The sequence below is a fragment of the Dicentrarchus labrax genome, unplaced genomic scaffold (genome assembly GCF_905237075.1).
Source record: "Dicentrarchus labrax unplaced genomic scaffold, dlabrax2021, whole genome shotgun sequence".
Lineage (NCBI taxonomy): Eukaryota > Metazoa > Chordata > Actinopteri > Moronidae > Dicentrarchus > Dicentrarchus labrax.
Genome location: NW_026136703.1, coordinates 23,479,395 through 23,497,278, shown reverse-complemented (window position 1 = coordinate 23,497,278; position 17,884 = coordinate 23,479,395). Strand labels below are relative to the sequence as shown.

The 17,884-nt window shown below is 39.8% G+C and overlaps 1 protein-coding gene across 10 annotated transcripts in view; it reads left to right on the top strand.

Annotated features, from left to right (window-relative positions):
• The first annotated feature begins 59 nt into the window (after nt 1-59).
• The window catches only part of larp1b (La ribonucleoprotein 1B), a 30,953-nt gene continuing 13,128 nt past the window's right edge, over nt 60-17,884 (top strand). For 2 of the 10 annotated variants that reach the window (XM_051385482.1, XM_051385467.1), the window contains exons 1-13: nt 60-875; nt 3,208-3,269; nt 5,687-5,743; nt 6,908-6,955; nt 7,360-7,591; nt 8,935-9,084; nt 10,441-10,566; nt 10,908-11,076; nt 13,340-13,484; nt 13,834-14,002; nt 15,007-15,194; nt 15,372-15,449; nt 16,050-16,409. In XM_051385482.1, coding sequence (XP_051241442.1) covers nt 530-875; nt 3,208-3,269; nt 5,687-5,743; nt 6,908-6,955; nt 7,360-7,591; nt 8,935-9,084; nt 10,441-10,566; nt 10,908-11,076; nt 13,340-13,484; nt 13,834-14,002; nt 15,007-15,194; nt 15,372-15,449; nt 16,050-16,409 — 2,130 coding nt within the window. In that variant the 5' untranslated portion in view covers nt 60-529. The remainder of the gene's footprint in view (nt 876-3,207; nt 3,270-5,686; nt 5,744-6,907; nt 6,956-7,359; nt 7,592-8,934; nt 9,085-10,440; nt 10,567-10,907; nt 11,077-13,339; nt 13,485-13,833; nt 14,003-15,006; nt 15,195-15,371; nt 15,450-16,049; nt 16,410-17,884) is intronic. The other 8 variants (XM_051385477.1, XM_051385489.1, XM_051385507.1 and 5 more) reach the window with 8 other exon arrangements.

Sequence of the window (17,884 nt, the reverse complement as noted above, 5' to 3'; positions counted from 1 at the left end):
CCGTGTGTCCGCAGGGGGCAGCAGAGTCACTGTTTACAGGCGGAGAGCAGCTGGCAGCACGAGCAGTTAGCTGGTAGCGTGGAGTTGAAGCAGCGGCGGACCGAGAGGAGGTCGCTGTGCTAGATCTTTTAAAAGTTACACAAACTCGCAGGTGAACCGACCCAGCGTGTGTCGTTTACATGGTGACCGACCACGGACTCGGAGGTAACTAAAACGTCGGTATGAAACAGTCGTTAAAGGCGGGAAACAACCACATTTAGCTCGGGCTCGCGGACTTCTTTTGCATGGTCTGCTAGCTAGCTAACTGTTAGCTTTTTTTTAGAAAGAAGCTACTTCGGGCTAGCTGGCTAAGCGAGGTCCAGCCCCACACACACACACACACACACACACACACACACACACACACACACACAGAGAGAAAAAGTTGTTTACCTCGAGCTGTGGATGTGGTCTCCCCTCGAGTTTTTCTCCGTTAAAGAGCGAAAGGACCAAAGTCACACGCTGGATTTAACACCCGGGAACTAGCAGGATGTCCGCGGAGGTCGAGAGCAGTCGGGTTGACTCGGGTCTGACAGCGGCCAGCTCCGGCGGAGGAGCGGCGGAGGACAGCCGAAACAAGACGGAGGAAGAGGAGAAGCAGCCGCTGGTGGACGGCCACGGCTCCGAGGCGATGAAGAGTCCGACGGACTTGAACAAGAAGTGTAAAGAGAACGATAAAGAAAACGAGCAGAGCAGCGGCGGCGGCGCGGACTCAGCTGGCGAGGCGGTGAAGAGGAAAGTTGTTGAAGCTCCGCCGCCGAAAGTAAACCCCTGGACTAAGAGGACTACAGGCAGGATGCCGAGCAACAACATCAACTCCAGCTCCCAGGAGAAAGGTGAGAGTTTAGAGGGTTTTTTTTATTTTATTTAAATTAATTTTAAAAAGCGACTGAAGCACGTTTGATTGACAGCTGTCTGTCAGCTTTTTAATTAGGCTTGTTTTTTTTTAAATAAAAGTTAAATGTTGTGCATAAACTTGAACGTCAGAGCAGTGGAGAGGTGTTGATGGTGGCATATATATATTTTTTTTGCCCCCCATCCCCCCTCCTGTGTGCTCGGATTGCTCCGGAGCACCACGTGTTGATTGCTGACAACTGCTACTGCTTTCTGCCTGTACCTAGCTTTTACCCCCCCCTCTCCCTCTCTATATCTGCCCCCTATCTGTTGCCATACAGTGCCATAAAGCCACACAGCCACTGTTTATTAAATACGTGGAGGAACAAACAATCTGAGCTTCAGAAAACCAGCCTGAAGTTGGTGTAAAGAAGCAGCAGCAGCTAAGACATGCAGGCTAACTTGCTGCTGTAAGAGACACGTTTTGCATGTCCAATGGCCTGTCTGCCTGCAGGTCCTCCCACCAGCCTGTCTGCCTGCAGGTCCTCCCACCAGCCTGTCTGCTCTCCACTGTCACTAGTGAAAGCTCAAGTGTGTGTGTGTGTGTGTGTGGGGGGGAGAAAAAGGTGGCAGGACAGGTGTAGAAGTAGGTTAGGGTTGTTAAAAAGTGAGGATTGTGTTTGAGGCTGGGTGACTGTGATTGTTGTTTTTGTGTAAGGTAATAAAAAATAATAAGCTCAGAGCATAGATAGTTAAAAAAACCAACAGTTTTAAAGTTAGGATTATGTTTAAGGAAGAAAACAAGTCAGTTATTGTTTTTAAAATCAGTAATTAATGATAATAAACATGTTTTTAAGGTTGTTTTAATTGTTTTTTATACTTTAAGTGCAGCTCAAAGTAAGAGTTTACAGTTTAAATGACAATTCAATTAATTAAAGTTAATAATATGTCAATTATTTTTTTTTATTGTTTGTTTAATTTGTAAAAAGACAGAAAGTTCTTATTTCAGTGTTTTTATTTTGTCCACTTTTGCTTAAGAAATTACTTCAACAATTAATTGATTAATTAAATTTGTTGTTTAAAGCTGCAACTAAAACTATTTTTAATAGCACATTCATATAATCTAATTATTTTTTAGATCTAAATATAATAAAATAGTGACAGATTTCCTAAAACCTGTAAGACTTAAAACAGAAATACAGCAGATAAATGACTTTAAGTTAATTAATTAATGTTAATAAAGTTATTTTGATCCTCTGTTCAGTTTCTCATAAGTTCAGCACTAAAAAACAAAAACACTTTCTGTATATTTAAAGCTTTAAAGTAATAAAAAACCTGATTTATAAAGTCAGAGTGGAAAGTTTGAAATAATATGTGTTTATCAAGGAGGGAGGGTCTATTGGGAGACACTGTTGCATTGTGGGAAATGTAGGCTCTAGTTTGTTTGGTTTGTTACAGACGATACGTCGGCGTCTTTTCTGCCTCAGTTGAAACTATTTCCTTTTTAAAAAAATCTCTTTCTTACAAACCGTCTCGAAGTTTAATACTAAATTGGAGTGTTTGATTAATTATTGACTATCTAGTATCAGAATACGATTGATTAACTTTCTGTCTCGCTAATCAGCTCACTGATTAATCAGCTGATCATTTCAGTTTAAGTGAGCAAGAATTCCCACTTTGTGTGTGAGAAACCGTCCACGAGGCTCCCGATTCCCTGTTGCAGTCACATTTATTCGGTAATAGCGTTAAATTAAACAGCAGCTTGTGTCAAACTCGGCCCGGGAGCTGAGTTTAGAGTTGTGAATGTGTGTCAGGGCACAGAGCGACGACAACGAGAGAGGAGGGGGGGGGGGGAGCTATATTTGAAGCGTTTGACTCTGGCAGGAGCACAGGCATCATTTTACACTGTTACTGTACAACCGAGCTCTGTGGGGTGGACGTCTGCAGGCTCAGTCAGGCATACACCCATTCATGTGGGAGCCTCGGCCCCCGCGCCTCTTATCAATCCGACCATCCTCTCCCGAGCGATAGGGACTTGTCAGGCTGCAGCGGGCCACTCCCAGCCCGCCGCTGCCTGCAGAGCAACATACTGCCGCTGGTTGCACACAAAACACCCTCGACTAGTTGAGTGGGAAGGATATTTATTCATTCTGTACTCAAATTCCCAATTACACAGGCAGAGCAGGGGAGTAGATGAGTTTACTTCTTAACAACCTGCTCACTGCTGGTTCTTTTTTTTAAATTTCCCGGCTGTTTAAAAAGGATAAAAATCGGTTGGATTTAGGCACTTCTGGTCAGATATGATGATGTCACTTATTGATTCTGTATCTGCAGATCAACAAAACGCTCTGAAAGTCGTCCGTGCCAGCAAGCCCAGAACGAGAAAATCCAGCAAGGTAATGCTCTGAAGTTTTTATTGGTTTTTTTTGAATAATGTTTGTTGTTTTTTTATCTCATGTCACAAACACTGTCGATGTTCTGTTGTTTATTGTCCCAGCTGATGAGTAAATGGATGTTTTATTGAGCTATTAGTCGCGGTAAGTTGCCCGTTTCTCACCTGTAAATAAAATGTTTGAGTCTTGTGAAGTTAAAGTCACCTCTCAGGATCACATGTTCATATTTCATCACTGTGACTTCTGCCAGGTACTGACATGAAGGATGGGAAGTTAACATCTGCCACAAGCCCAACATTAGCTGGTTCAAGCTGCTGCCTGCTTGTGTTGTTTGCCTTTCCAGCAAGTTTTTCCACTGCAGTTGTTTAAGATTAATAGTTGGAAGGAAACCAAATAATAAAAATGTGACAAACAAGGAGGATAAAACAGGAAGTGTTGACGTTTCAAACTGAGAAAAGGAAACAAATATGCCAGTCAGTGTATGGAGGATGTAGATCTTTAATGCCACGGTTTATGTTTATGTGTACTGGTGTATGTTGTTGTGTACTTTATGCTTCACTTTGTTGCTGTAGCTTCAACGGGACACACAGACGGTGGGTTTCTGCTTGAATTGTACCCCGCTGACCCAGAATGCAACCTGTTGACAGTTTTCATGGTCAAAGTCAGATATCAGAGATGACAGTTACTCTAAAGCGCCACCGTACTCACATACTGGTTGTGCTGGCTGATATATTAATATCACACCACAATATAAATACTGTCACAAGGATATTTTTCTATATAGATTTCTATCATATTGTGGCAAATGTTTGAATAAATCCTCCACTAAATATACGTTAAAGGAAATGAACTGTGTAACATTTGTATTTATATATTGGCAAATCCTAACAGAAGTTATCTCAGAGCATTTTTAATTTTAATAACTAGTTTTATTGGAATTTGGATGACACAAACTTGTAGGAAGTTTCATTCTTTTTATATCATAAGAATATCATTTAGTTGAAATTTGATAATGTATAATATTAGGTAACACACACTCCTACATACTCGGATCTTTGTGTATGTTTTTCCCAATTTTGGTATAGAACATTGACTTTGTTCATTTATTATATGTAACTTTATTCATACTTTAACTCCAATGTTTGTCCAAGCTGGAGTTCATTTTCCAGATGACGTTGTTAACGGTACTCCAGTGGAGGTTTTCACCGCCAGTAGCGCCACAGAGCTGGTTTTTATATTATGAGTGGGTCCCCCTTTTGTTAGTCTGGTGCACGCACAAGGCCACACATTTCACATTACTCTATATTTCACAATAGGTGGTGGAAATGCGCCAAAATACGCAGCAACTTGCCAGCAAAGACAGTGAAGAAGAGGAGTGCTGGCAAGTAAACGTGGATGTGAACAATGCTGGATTCAAAATGCTTAAAAACGGGTCTGTGAGTGTTGAGTGAACATTTATTGGACACATTTATTTGAGCTCAGCGACCCACACAGGTTGTTTTTGTGAGTAACACTGAATGTAAATAGAAGCCTTGTTTGTTTACAAGTAAAACTCCAGAGGGCAACTTTTAATTGACTGTCAACGAAATGTAAACAAACTCACCCCAATTCACAACGTAGAATTTAAGGCTGCTCTTACTCCCGAATTGACACAAAATAACAACTAAATCTATGACGTTAATGTTTTTTGATGCTGTTTTATACACCAGTAATTATTGTAATTGCAGCAATGGAGCTGAATAGTTTCAGTTGTCATCCGTTGGTACAAAAATGAGTTTTAAACTTCAACAGCTCTGCAGTTATAGCTCGGATGTTTATGAAATGTGTCAGAAATTAAAGATTTCAGTGTTCAGGGGTCGTCTTTAACATTTCCTTGTACCAACTTCCACTGAAGGCGGTGGATTTGGATGAACTGACTTTTTTTTTTTTTAAGCATATTTATTACAGAGGGACAAAAACATACACGTAGGATTCAGAGTTTTAAAAGCCAGAATACCCTAAAGAATGAATTCAGTCTTGTTCCCTCACTCTTGCATCCACAACCACAGTGAGACCTTTTGTGTAACACACCTGTCGTAGAACGATTGTGATTTTAAAATGTCAGCAGTTTTTATTTTGCTGCTGACCTTACTCTGCAGTGCGACTGTAATCCTCGTCCGTCTAACCTTGATCTCCTATCAGGCTGTCCAAATTTACAACATTCACAGTGGTAATCGTTGTTGTTTGCAGTTTCCCCACAGACGGAGCACTGACCTCCTTTTTCCTCCCCAGCTGGTTTCTACCAGAAGGGCACTCAGACTCTACCTGACACACAATGTTTGAATAATTAAAATGAGCCCAGGTGACAGATCGACGACTGGTGCATGTTGGATTGATGATTTGTTGTTGTTGATTTGTTGTTTTCTTTCTCAATTTTACAGTCAGGTGACTTCAGTGATATCACAAACTGGCCCACACCTGGTGAACTGGCCAAAGAGGTACGACAAGTGTGTGCCTGGTTGGATGTTTGTTTGACGTTAAGTCAAACAGAGGTGGAGGAAGTTTTCAGTAAAAGTACAAACACCACACCGTAAATACACTCCATTAAGTATCTAAGTATCATCAGTAAAATGTACTTAAAGTATTAAACTGTGACTGTTAATACTATTATATATGATATCATTAGATTATTATGTGGACTGCAACTAATGATTATTCTCTTCATTTATAGATTTGATTTGTAAAAAGTCAGAAAACTGAGAAATGCCGTCACAATTACCCAAAGTGACGCCTTCACAGTGCTTGTTTTATTGATTGATTAATTGCTTAATCAACTGTTGGGTAATTTAATTTATAACAAAATAAAAGTTCATATGTTTTTTATGCAAAAAAATCTTTAATTTAGTAAAGTAACTAAAGCTGTCAAATAATGTAATGAAGTAAAAAAAAAAAAGTACAATATTTCTCTCTGGATTGTAATGGAGTAGAAAAGCATGAAGCCTCTTAATTTCGTACTAAAGTGCCGTACTTGAGTAAATGCACTTAGTTACATTCCACCACTGCAGATTAAAGGCAACAACTTCTTTTCTGCTTCCTTTTTACTGAACAGACTGGTTGGTTGGATTACAGAGGAGTTTTTCTGGTTTGTGCTCACTAGATGGAGCACTAGAAACATCAAACAAAGTTCAGGATTTAACTCGACAGTGATTTGGGACAATATATAAAACAAAAGAAGAGTAGAGAAGAAAGAGTGCCCAATAAATTTCACATGTAGTCAATCCAGGGAACTTTTAAGATGTTCCTGAACTTGTGAAAACGTCTTCAGGTACTCGTAGGCAAAGTAAGGGAGGAAGTTAATGTTAAAAGCTTGTATTTACTCAAGTATAATTGTTTAAAACGTTAATTGGTTTAACCTCAGATGCTCCTGTACTGTTTGCTCTGTATAGATGTGCCGGAAGAATATTATCTAAAACAATTAAATGTTAAAAAGACAAAAACAAAGAGGTGTTTTCCACTGTATCAGGTGGTATTTGTGTCTTATTGCTTTAAAATGAGCTAGAAAACCAAAAATTTGTTGCAGGATCAAGAAGATAAACTGACAGTAAAGATCAATGGTTCCCAAAAACCCTAAATTAATTCATTTTTACTCTGATTGTTTGAAGGAATTTAAGAGGCCTGACGAAGGATGTAACAACAGAACAGGCAAAAATGTAATTAAAGTCACATTTTTTACTGCATTATTTTTTGTTTTTAATTACACATCAGATTTTTCTTTCTTGGTAACCGAGTTGAAACCATTATATCATAGATAGATATAGAGGAATGATTCTACAGGATTGATAGATGATTTAGTTCACACCAATAGTATTTAAGATTTGAGGATTTCAGAAAAGCTAAAAAAATTGCATTTGAAATACCTTCTAAGTACTTAATTTTCTTATTAATTTCTAATTCACATGTCCTGAGAAAACCCCATGTGATGGAGCCTTTTGGCTGATTCAAAAGTAGATTCAAAATTGATTTTAATGGTCAAGATGAGGAGTTAAAAATGAGACTGACTGATCTGTAGTTGTGTTATTCTGACGAGTAAAAAGCTGATTTCTCCGTCTTCCAGCAGCAACAAAATGTCCTAAACAACAACGGAAAGAAGCCTCCTGCCTCACGCAGAGAGAAGGAGAAGAGGAGGGAGCGTACGGATAGGAAATCAGAGAGCAGCCATGACGGTGGAGAGAGCAAAGAGAACCAGGAGGCTCAGCCGGACCCGCTGGGTGAGCTGCCCAAAGACGGAGAGTCCAAGGCGGGACAGGATGCCAAGAGTGCCGCCCTGAAGAAGCGAGGAGGTGAGGGTGAGGACTTTCTCTCAGTTGACTAAAGCATGTTAAACAGCTTTTAAAATGCCTGAAAATGTGAAATGATTCATCTCCTGAATGAGAATCCACTTTAATTAAATGTTGGAGATGAATGTTATCACTGGACGGCGATGGTTTGCGTACAAGGAGCATGTCAATAACTATTGATCACAGTTGGTAATTGTGGATTGGTGCATGTTCTGCTCTTATAATCATATGTGTTGCACTCCCCCTGATTCACTTCCATCTTATAGATAGTTAAACTAGAAATAACAGGTATGAATCTTTTTATGGAGGCTAATAAGAGACACGCCACTTCATCAGCTCTGACTGTCTAAACCAGCGATGAAGTGAAGAGTTTTGTTCCAAAGTGAGCTGAGATCATTCAGGATAGATTCCCCTCACACTTTGAAAATACTTTTTAAAGTTTGTTGGTGTGAAAAACATCTTAACATGTTAATATAGACACAAAACTCACTACAAACTTTAACTTTAAATGTTGTTTTAATAAGATAAAGTCTGAATCTGCATCTGGATCTTCATACAAATGCACACAATGATGGACACGTTTCAGATTGTAATTAAAGAAGTAATTTAGTGAATGAGTACTAGTGTCGTAGTTAAAGCAAAAATAAAATAATGGTTCAAAGGATCCTCACAATGTTAAAAAAAACCCAAATCCTAGTTGTTAGTGTGTGTCACACAGTCTTCCTTTGCAGATGATGTTCGCATCAAAATGAAGATTTCAGGCAGATATGGAAGGTGTACATTTCTTTATCTAACTCCGCAAGAAAGGGATTAAATATATTTCCCAAAATTTTAGCATTTGAGGGTATCCTGCCACAAACTAAATAAACAGACAAACTGAGTAATTTCACTACTTTTTGTTGGTTTTCATATGATCCTTAGTGTTAAATAAGTCATCTGTAAGGTTTAATTATGACGTACAGTATGTTACAGTACAGCTAAATGACTAGTTCTCATTCTTTATGTCTCAAAGCAGGATTGATCGACCACTAATAAGTCATACATTACTCATTCATCACCATTGTCATAGTTTTAAATCACCTTTCGTTGTCCCTGAGTCAATAGTTCAACATAACGAGAGTCAAAGCCCCCTGAAAGTGTGGTTAGCTCAGAATAAGCCGGTTTTAATCAAACATTGCCTTGAAAAATCTGAAAAGGGTTGTTGTAAGTAAAGTTTGGTAACCAGTGGATCTTTTATTTTAGAGACGCAGATTAAAGTGAAGTTAAGTTTTTAATTTGTTCTAAAACTGGATTTCTACCGTTTTTGGAACAAAACTCTTCAAGCTCTGTTTTCGGTGTGCAATCATCGCCAGGTAACAAACGTAAGTGGGTTTCTCTGCCGCTGGAGGAAGCGTCCCGGGACGACGGCGACAAGACGCACGGCGGGGACACAGAGCCAGAACCTGACCCCACGTCGCCCAATCACACACTCCATAATAACAGGGCGCATGATAGCAGCAGGAGTAAGTGGCCAGCAGCTTTCTGTTCTCGTCTTCCGTCTCTGTTTTTGCTTTTTCACTCACTGGTTTTGGCTTCACTGTTTGCCAATTCATGTTTGCTCACCACTTTTCCCCGCTGCCATCTGTCTCTCTGGAGTCTGCAAACCTTTTTTTTCCCATACTAATGCATAGCAGAAAGAAAGCATGGTATAATTATTAAGCTGTGTTCGTTTTACTGATGATCTTTAGTGGTTTTAGTAGTTTGTTCTCAATGATTCGTTTCGTTTTGTGAAAAAATTTTTTTTTGCATCAGACGGGTGATTCCAAGGTTGTTTGACCTCTCTGCTTACATTACTCATGAGCATTTCCATTATTGTGCCAGCAGGATAATGTAAACAGCTCCTCTATAACCTGTTTTTTGTTGTTGATATATTTAGCCAATCATTTCTATTGGTTATGATAACATTTAACTTCATCTGAGATGTAGGAGTACTCAAGATAGTCACACAAAACAAAAAAAAACATTCCCTCATTTCCTGTAATTGTTCTGCTGTCACCTCAAATTCACAAAATAATATTTAAAAATAATAACATCCAAAGTCTGCAGAGAAACCTGAATGTTGCATTTGTCAGACCACAACTTTTTTCATCTTTAGCCACGATATTTACACTTAACTTTACACTTAGTTTTTCTCTGTAAAAGAGGTTTATAACCCACATTTCAGGTGTGCTCAATTTTCAATAGTTCAGCAATCAGAAAAATGAACTATTTTCCTAATTGATGAACTGTTTAAGTCATTTTTCATCAAAAGCAAAAATGTTTCCCTAAATGATATTTAATTGAATATATATTTTGTTGTTGGACACCTGATCAGACAAAACAAGATATATAAAGATGTCAATTTGGATTCTAGAAAATTCTGAATTACCTTTTTTTATTATTTTCTTATCTTTTATAGCCCAAAGGATTAATAGATTAATTGTAAAAATAATTAGCAGATTTATCAATGCTGAAAATGACTGTTAGTTGTCCTATTTTATCCTATCTCCAAAAAGGTGCTTTAGATTACTCACAGCCTGTGTGATCACCTGACCGCTCAGGTTTCTTCTGCCCTGTATGTGTTTGTTGTTGTGATGTTTGTGCAAGTTGTAAAAACAACAGCAGGTAAATCTTCCCTTTATTTTATTCACTCAACAGTAGTTTAGTTTATATTGAGCTGCTTAATTATCACAAGCTCATAGTCTCTAAAGTGAATCCTCTCCAGATCAGATGTTATCAGCCCTCCACTCGGGGACCTTTAGGACCTCGAAGCTTGTGAACCACTACATGAAGGTATGTGTAATGCCTGACGTGACGCTTTCATGTACTCTTGTTGACAGGTTGGAGAAGAGAGCAACGGGACTTTGGGGACGATACCGCCAGCGTCCGAAGTGACAGTGGGAGCGTTCGGGGAGGAATACGAGGCCGAGGGAAAGGGCGTGGGCGCGGGAGAGGTCGCGGGCGAGGTACGGTTTTTAGTTTCGCCACATTTTTACACTAGATGACACCCGTTACACTTTATAGTCATGTTGAAAGTGTTATTTTCTGTTTCTAGTTAACGCGTTCAGTTTGACCTGCTCTGTTTGCATTATGTGTCATTTCTTTGTCTGTTTTTAATTCCTTGCAGAAAAGCTCTGCTTTTTATTTTAGCAGCTTTTTCAACAACATGAGAGAAAACTGAGATCCAGTTTGGCTTTTTAAAAATGTTTTCCATTTCTTCTTTTACCATAAAACAAAATTTCAATGCTTGCCACTTATTCAGCAGATGTTTTATCTTATTCTTTTTCTGTTTGTTCTTCTCTTTCAGGCCGTTATGAATACTCTCAGAGCTTCCGGGACTCTCAGTCGTCTGACGGCTCTGCTCAGGTCCCCTCAGAGTTTGGCACCAACATGGTTTACTACTACGATGATGGCAACAAGGTCCAGATGTACACAGTGGACGAAAAGCTTCTCAAAGAATACATCAAACGCCAAATGTGAGTATTTGGAAAACTTTTATAAATGCAATCTGATTGTATTTATAACTGGAGGTTCTGACTCCCACACTGACAGTTAAAGGAATAAACTGTTAACAGCTAATAAAATGTTAAGAACTTGAGCCTCCATACAACATAACTACAGCTGTTTATCAATTTATTTCCCTTTATTCTCTACCATTTTAACCATAACCACCATACAGCATCGGTTTTCAAAATGTTGTCCCATGTCACTTTATGATTAGCTGCTGAAAGAAAACTGTTTTGATAATTGTTTAATTGCCTAAATCACTTCTCAACCAAAAAAACCCTGATATTCGGAGTTTCTAACTTCTCAGTTTACATGGTTTCCTGCTCTTCTTTGTTTTACATGATCCCAAGTTGATTGTGTCACCTCTGGGAAACTGTGATTGATTTCTTTTCTCTTTTCTCCGCCATTGTTTTAGTGAAAACGATTTATCGACTGAGAGAATAATCATCAGTTTAATCAGTAATGAAAATAGTTGTTAGTGTCAGCTTTAGATATCTTACCTAGACTTCATACTCCTAAATCAAGGAATTACACGTAATAGTCTAAGAAACCTAAGTTTGTTGGGGAAATGGTTCAACCTAATTACAATATCCGACACAGGAATCCACCTATTCTTTATAACATTATTTGTTCTTGAACCCACACATTGTTGCTGCCACTAATACGATTTGTAACAAGTAGATTTGAATCCTTTCGATGTTAGTCGCCTCTGAAGCTGTAGAAAAAAACATCCTTCCAAAAGTCACTTACTGAAACTGCTTTTAAAAACTTTGATTATGGGTCTCTGTTGGACTGCGGTGGAATCTAGACCTCATTAGCTCTTTTGTGAAGCCGGTAATGACATCCTGACCTCAATAATTTATCACTATGATGGAAAAAACACATGGCAGAAAAGGTCAAAGTTGTGTTTTAACCACCAGCTCCTGCAGAGTCAAACAAGTGAAGGTTGCGTCTGTGCAGATCAGGTGTGTGTGTGTGTGTGGGAGTGATAAGCAGTAAACAGAGCATGTGTAGCCAGTAAAGCTCCTCTGGGTTCAGTGTGTCCTGCAGGGGGCAGCGTGCACTGTGTGTCTGACTGACAGCTTTGGCCTCATTGCAGCAGTAGACTCAGAATAGTGGAGGGTGAGGTGGACTCCTAAATATAGACTCGAGTGCCTCAGAGGGGGACAGGAGATGAATTATATGCAGCGAGGAAGTGTTAGAAAAAAAGAACTGTGTTTCGGGCAGGAGGGTGAGGGGAGAGGGAGAGAGAGTGGGGATGGGTGAGAGAGGGAGGCAGGAGGGGGCAGAGAGGAGGAAGACGGGACATTCTTGTCTTCTCCTCTCTCGTCTCCCTCAGCGTTATTCAGGGTGCTCACTCAGCCGGCGTTACTCCACATGAAGCAACGACTACCCACCGCCTGCAGGCTGTGCTTGACGTACAGACGTGTGTGTGTGTGTGTGTGTGTGTGTGTGTGGACTGAGAGCTTTTCCAACTACAGATTTGGTTTCCCAGTCACAAGATCATAATATTTTACTCTTTTATTGTGGCTTACAAGATAATAAATAGGCTAATCTCTACTTGTTAACAAGAGCTTAATATTGAGCTTCAACACTTAACAGGAATTTGTGTCAAGTAGTAACCCCACACCCCAAAACCCACATTTATTCAGTCTGCTATGATTTAAAACTGAGAAAAGCAGCAAATCCTCAAATTTTAGAAGCTAAAATCAGACAGTGTTTGGTATTTGTGCTTGATTTTAAGTTTTATTTATTCAGGACGTCCCACTGAGTATAAGAGAACAAGTTACATAGATATGTACCGATTAAAACAATCACAGATATTAGAAATGGCAGCAAGTAGAATTTTAAAAGTCCTTCAGAGGAAAAAAGTGTCTTTGTCTTTAGTTTGCGATTCATTCCAGTAGTGAGGAGCATAGTCCTGGAAACCAGTCTTTCCCAGTTTGTTTACGCTGTCTTTCTGTTTACACTGTGTCTTTTTTCAAACTCAAATTGAGATAAAACTTTGCAAACCGTAACTACTAAAATGACTTTGACATGTAAAATCAGTGTAATATGCCTTTTAAATGAATTGAAGTCTCATTAACTTTTAATTTAATGGTTTATGGGCTCATCGGTTCACCCAGCAGCTACATTCATGCTCATCTCGGTGCTGCTCTCTTGATTAAGACATTGTTTTAATTTTAAAAAGCGTGTTCCTGATTGAATGACGTGTTTGATGTCCTCCTCCAGTGAGTACTACTTCAGCCTCCACAACCTGGAGCGAGACTTCTTCCTGAGGAGAAAGATGGACGCGCAGGGCTTCCTCCCCATCTCCCTCATCGCCAGCTTCCACAGAGTGCAGGCTCTCACTATGGATATCAGCCTCATCATGGAGGTAATATCACATCTTCAATCAGTCTGATGGTGTGGCTATTAACAGCACATATTAGACCCCTTTAGTGCTCTTCAGTGCCCAGTTGCCTCTGGGGATCATTTTGATGTTATATTGTTAATGTTAGGTTGTGTAGCTGTCACTGTTTGGTATTTGCTTTCAACTTTTAATCCCCATAAAGAGTAAAATTAGCATTTGTATATATAATAATAATAATATACAGCATGTAGTAAAGTTCCCTTGAAACATGTTCCTTCTGATTCAGTTTAAACATTCGGGTCTGGCTATAATCTGGGATTGTGAAATTAAAGGAATGGATTTGTCCTTGTTTTTATTAAATCCTGCTCTCCAGGCTCTGAAGAGCAGCAAAGAGGTGGAGCTGGTGGACAATAAGGTTCGCTGTAAATCCGACCCCGAGCGCTGGCCCATCCCCAGCCCTACCGTCGTGGGTTCCCCTCGGACCGACTTCTCCCAGCTCATCAATTGTCCCGAGTTTGTTCCTCGGCAGACGCTCAACTCCGGTCAGTATTTTTTTAGACAACACACAAGTGAAGCTTAAAGGAAGAAGTCTGCTGATATTCTGTGTTTCTCTTATTGTCTTATTGTGCGTAGAGCTCCATTGTTGATCAGAAACTACTGTAAACACATCAAGGATCACTCACTGTAGTTTATCTTGGCTCCGTTCCGAGTCCAACGTCCAAAATGCTCACTAGAGCACCACATTTGGTTTAATCCGTCGTTGAAAATAGTCCCCTACAAATGCTCGATTTCTTTCTGTTTGAGTAATGATTGTTAATAACAACAGTGACCAGTTGTCATTAAAGATATGTATTGTGACCAGTAGAGCGACACTGTTTTAGTTTTAGTCTTTTTATGGGATTTTATATCATCAGCTTTATCCTTTTTAATTAAATAAAAATGATCGGTTAAGTCAATTTTCTCACAAAATTGCCAAAAACTCTCAGATTTTACTGCTTTTCTCTGATGTATCACTTTAACTTCTATGTAACAAAACCAAATATATATTTGGGGTTTGAACCGTAGACAAAACAAGATACTTCAAGATGTGAATCTATGAAGTGATAAAGAAAACAAGCCACAAATTTCCGGTTTCTAGTCTGTTTTCATTATCAATTGATGGATAACAATTATGTTCTTTTATTGGTTAACATGCCGACTGTTTTCTTGATTATTGTTTGCTCCATAAAATGCCATAAGATTCAAATGTCTTGTGCTGTCCGACCAAAGTTATTCAGTTTTATACAATAAAAGATGGTGAAAAGCAGCAAATCTTCACATTTTAAGAAGCAGAACCTATGATTTTCTGCTCATTTTGTCATTATACATTCTCTTTCTAATAATATTCTGCCAGTTGACTCGTCCTTTTAGCTATAGTGTGCACATAAATATTTTACTTGTGACACCAGGCAGCGTTAGCACCTCTGTGGTTAAATGAGAGCTGACAGTGTGACGTGTGACTTTAAAAGCCTTGTTGAAAGTTGTCTTGATGTGTTCGGCCTTTCAGCCTCATCGCCTGTGACAAAGACTCCTCCTGAGTCTGCTGAGCCCGAGGACTCATCTGAGCCCAGCTCCTCCAGCCAGGAGTCACTCCCAGCCGCAGACGCCTCCAAAGACGCCCCCGCCCCGCAGCCCGACCCCGACGCCTGGATCCAGGTGGAGAAACGCCACCGACAGCCCCCCGGAAAGACAAAGGTGGCGAACACTTCCCCTTGAAGTCTTAATCAGCTCCAGGCCTGTGGTCTTTCAAGCATCATATTTCTATTTGTCATCCCTATCATCATCATCATCCCTTTTTTTCCCTGTTTCTCATAACCTCCATCGTCTTTGTCTGTCCTTCCTGTCTGTGTCCCTCCACCTTTCGGCTGGCAGCATTCAGTCAGTGATGATGTGTCTGCTGTCAGCCCTTCTCTTCCCTCAGAGCTTCAAACCGACCGCCTCCCCTTTGCAGTTGAGTACTTCCTTCTCTCACTTGCTCAACAACCTCTTTTCCTCATCTTCTCCCTGCTCCTCATTCATTCCATGTCTCATACTGTATTAACTGTCATACCTCATACTTGTCTCCTGCAGTTTTCATATTTGCTCTATTTATTTATTTATCAGTAATATTTGTCATCCTTTATCTTACTCTACCGTAACACCTGAATATAGGCTGCAGACGCCACGGCTGCGGAGCTAGTGGCAGCAGCTGGTACATTTAGCACATGCAGAAGACTTCCTGTGTTACAAGAGAGAAGGTCTGTGGTGCAACAATCCCCAGTTGCTTCAGTTCCAGTGAAAAGATGCAGCTCCCGCACCGAGTTTAACGTTGTTTATGTTTTTCTGCAACTATCCGACTAATGAAAAGTGCGTCAACTGAGACTCTTCTTGTTTAGGGAACAGTCCAATGTTGATTATAATCTCTTAAAGATAGTTTATTCCATTAACCTCAAAAAACTTGAGGTCAAAAATATGAGTATCTTGTTTGTATGTTGTCATCCTATCCTGTATTATAATTGCTCATCTAGTGTGTTCCTTGGTTAATTGCTGCTCACTCACTGTGTCGTCCAGGAGCGCGGCGAGACGGCACCACGCAGCCACCATGCTCCTCCGCAGGCCGAGCCCGACCAGGAGGAGCTGGACTTCCTGTTCGATGAAGAGATGGAGCAAATGGCGCCGAGGAAGAACAGGTTCACAGATTGGTCAGACGAGGACGACTCGGACTATGAGATGGACGACCAAGACGTCAACAAGATCCTTATCGTCACCCAGACCCCTCCCTATATCCGTAAGCACCCCGGCGGCGACCGGACGGGCAACCACGAGTCCAGAGCGAAACTCACCACGGACCTGGCTAAGGCCATCAACGACGGGCTGTACTACTACGAACAGGACCTGTGGAAGGGAGAGGAACAGATCGAGTGCAGCAAGGTATGAAAAACAAGGAGAATTGTGTCTAAGGTATGGAAATTGAAGATTGCTTTACGGACTTATGATGGATTAGAAAGCTTCTAAAGCTTAGACTGAAGCTATTCGGTATGGGCTTAGTCACTATTGGGAATTTCTTCCTATTTGGAATTACAAAATCCCTATATTTTGCATTTTTACTGAGAAAACCTGTCTGTTTTTTATCTAAATGACTCAAACGCTTTTATTCAGCGTTATATTATTCAAATTTGAATGCAAAATCATTCTAAAACCCAATTTTTGCACCTTAAATCTTTCACGTCTCAGTTTAATCTTGTGTAAGTGACACAAACACCCTTCACTGTGTCCTTTTTTTAAAAGCAACTTCTCAAAAACACCTGAACCCTGTATTATTTTATTCTCTACTGACTGAGTGAGCCACATGAAGCGTGAAAGTATCACAGACACACAGTTAATTAAAAGAAATATCTCAGTTCTGGGAACCAAACATGTTTGAGCAGGTCAGTCACAGAACAACACGCATACATCAAGTGTCATGTCTGAACAAACTTTATATTATGCCACAATTCTCACACACACACACACACACACACACACAAGGTTCTCAGGCTTCATATTACATCGGTTTTTCAGTTTTACGTCTCAACCCTTGTAGGAACGTGTTTGGAGCTGCCATATTGTCTGTTTTTACTGAAAATGACATGAGAAGATAGAAATTGGGTCAGGAGAAAGAGGGAGAATAATGAGTGCCTGAGAGAAAATGGAGGCTGCTTGAACACAAAGACTCAGAGTTAATGTTAGTGCCCAGCTGCCCAGCAGTCAGTAAACGGGATTGTTCTGGTTGTTTGGCCTTGGCAAAACATTGTTCACTTCCTGTTATTGAATGAACTGCCACCATGTTAAGTGATTTAATTTTCTAGCTGTGCCACTGTGTCAAAGGAGGAACTCTGTCCACAGTTAAAGACAAAAACTCTGTGCTGTGCTGGATACAAATACACAGCACGCTGACGCTCTGATGCTTTAGTAATTTGATTTTCCATAAACAATATTCCTCATTCTTTTTGTACAGTTTCAGATCGCACCGTTTCCAGTTACTGCCTGACTCAAAAACACTAACGTTTTCTTTTACTGTTGACTAGAGCTTGAACATTAATTGAAATATCTTTGTTTAACCTTTTAATATTTTTGGGCAGCAGGAGGATTTCAGGGAAGATATTATCTTGAGATAATCTGTAGTTGACAACAGCTATTTCATGTATATGATGGTTTTATTGTTTTTTTTCATGAAGCTTCAGCTACATCGGTTAATAAAATTGCATAAATATAAAACCACAACTTAAATTTAATTTTATTCCACAGGTAAGCAGTCATACTTTTGACTAAAAACATCCTTTTTGTGTACATTTTACAGTGTGCAGTGTGACTCTTTTTAATAACAAGAAACCACTTCCACAACTAACATTTAGCAAATGTAGACA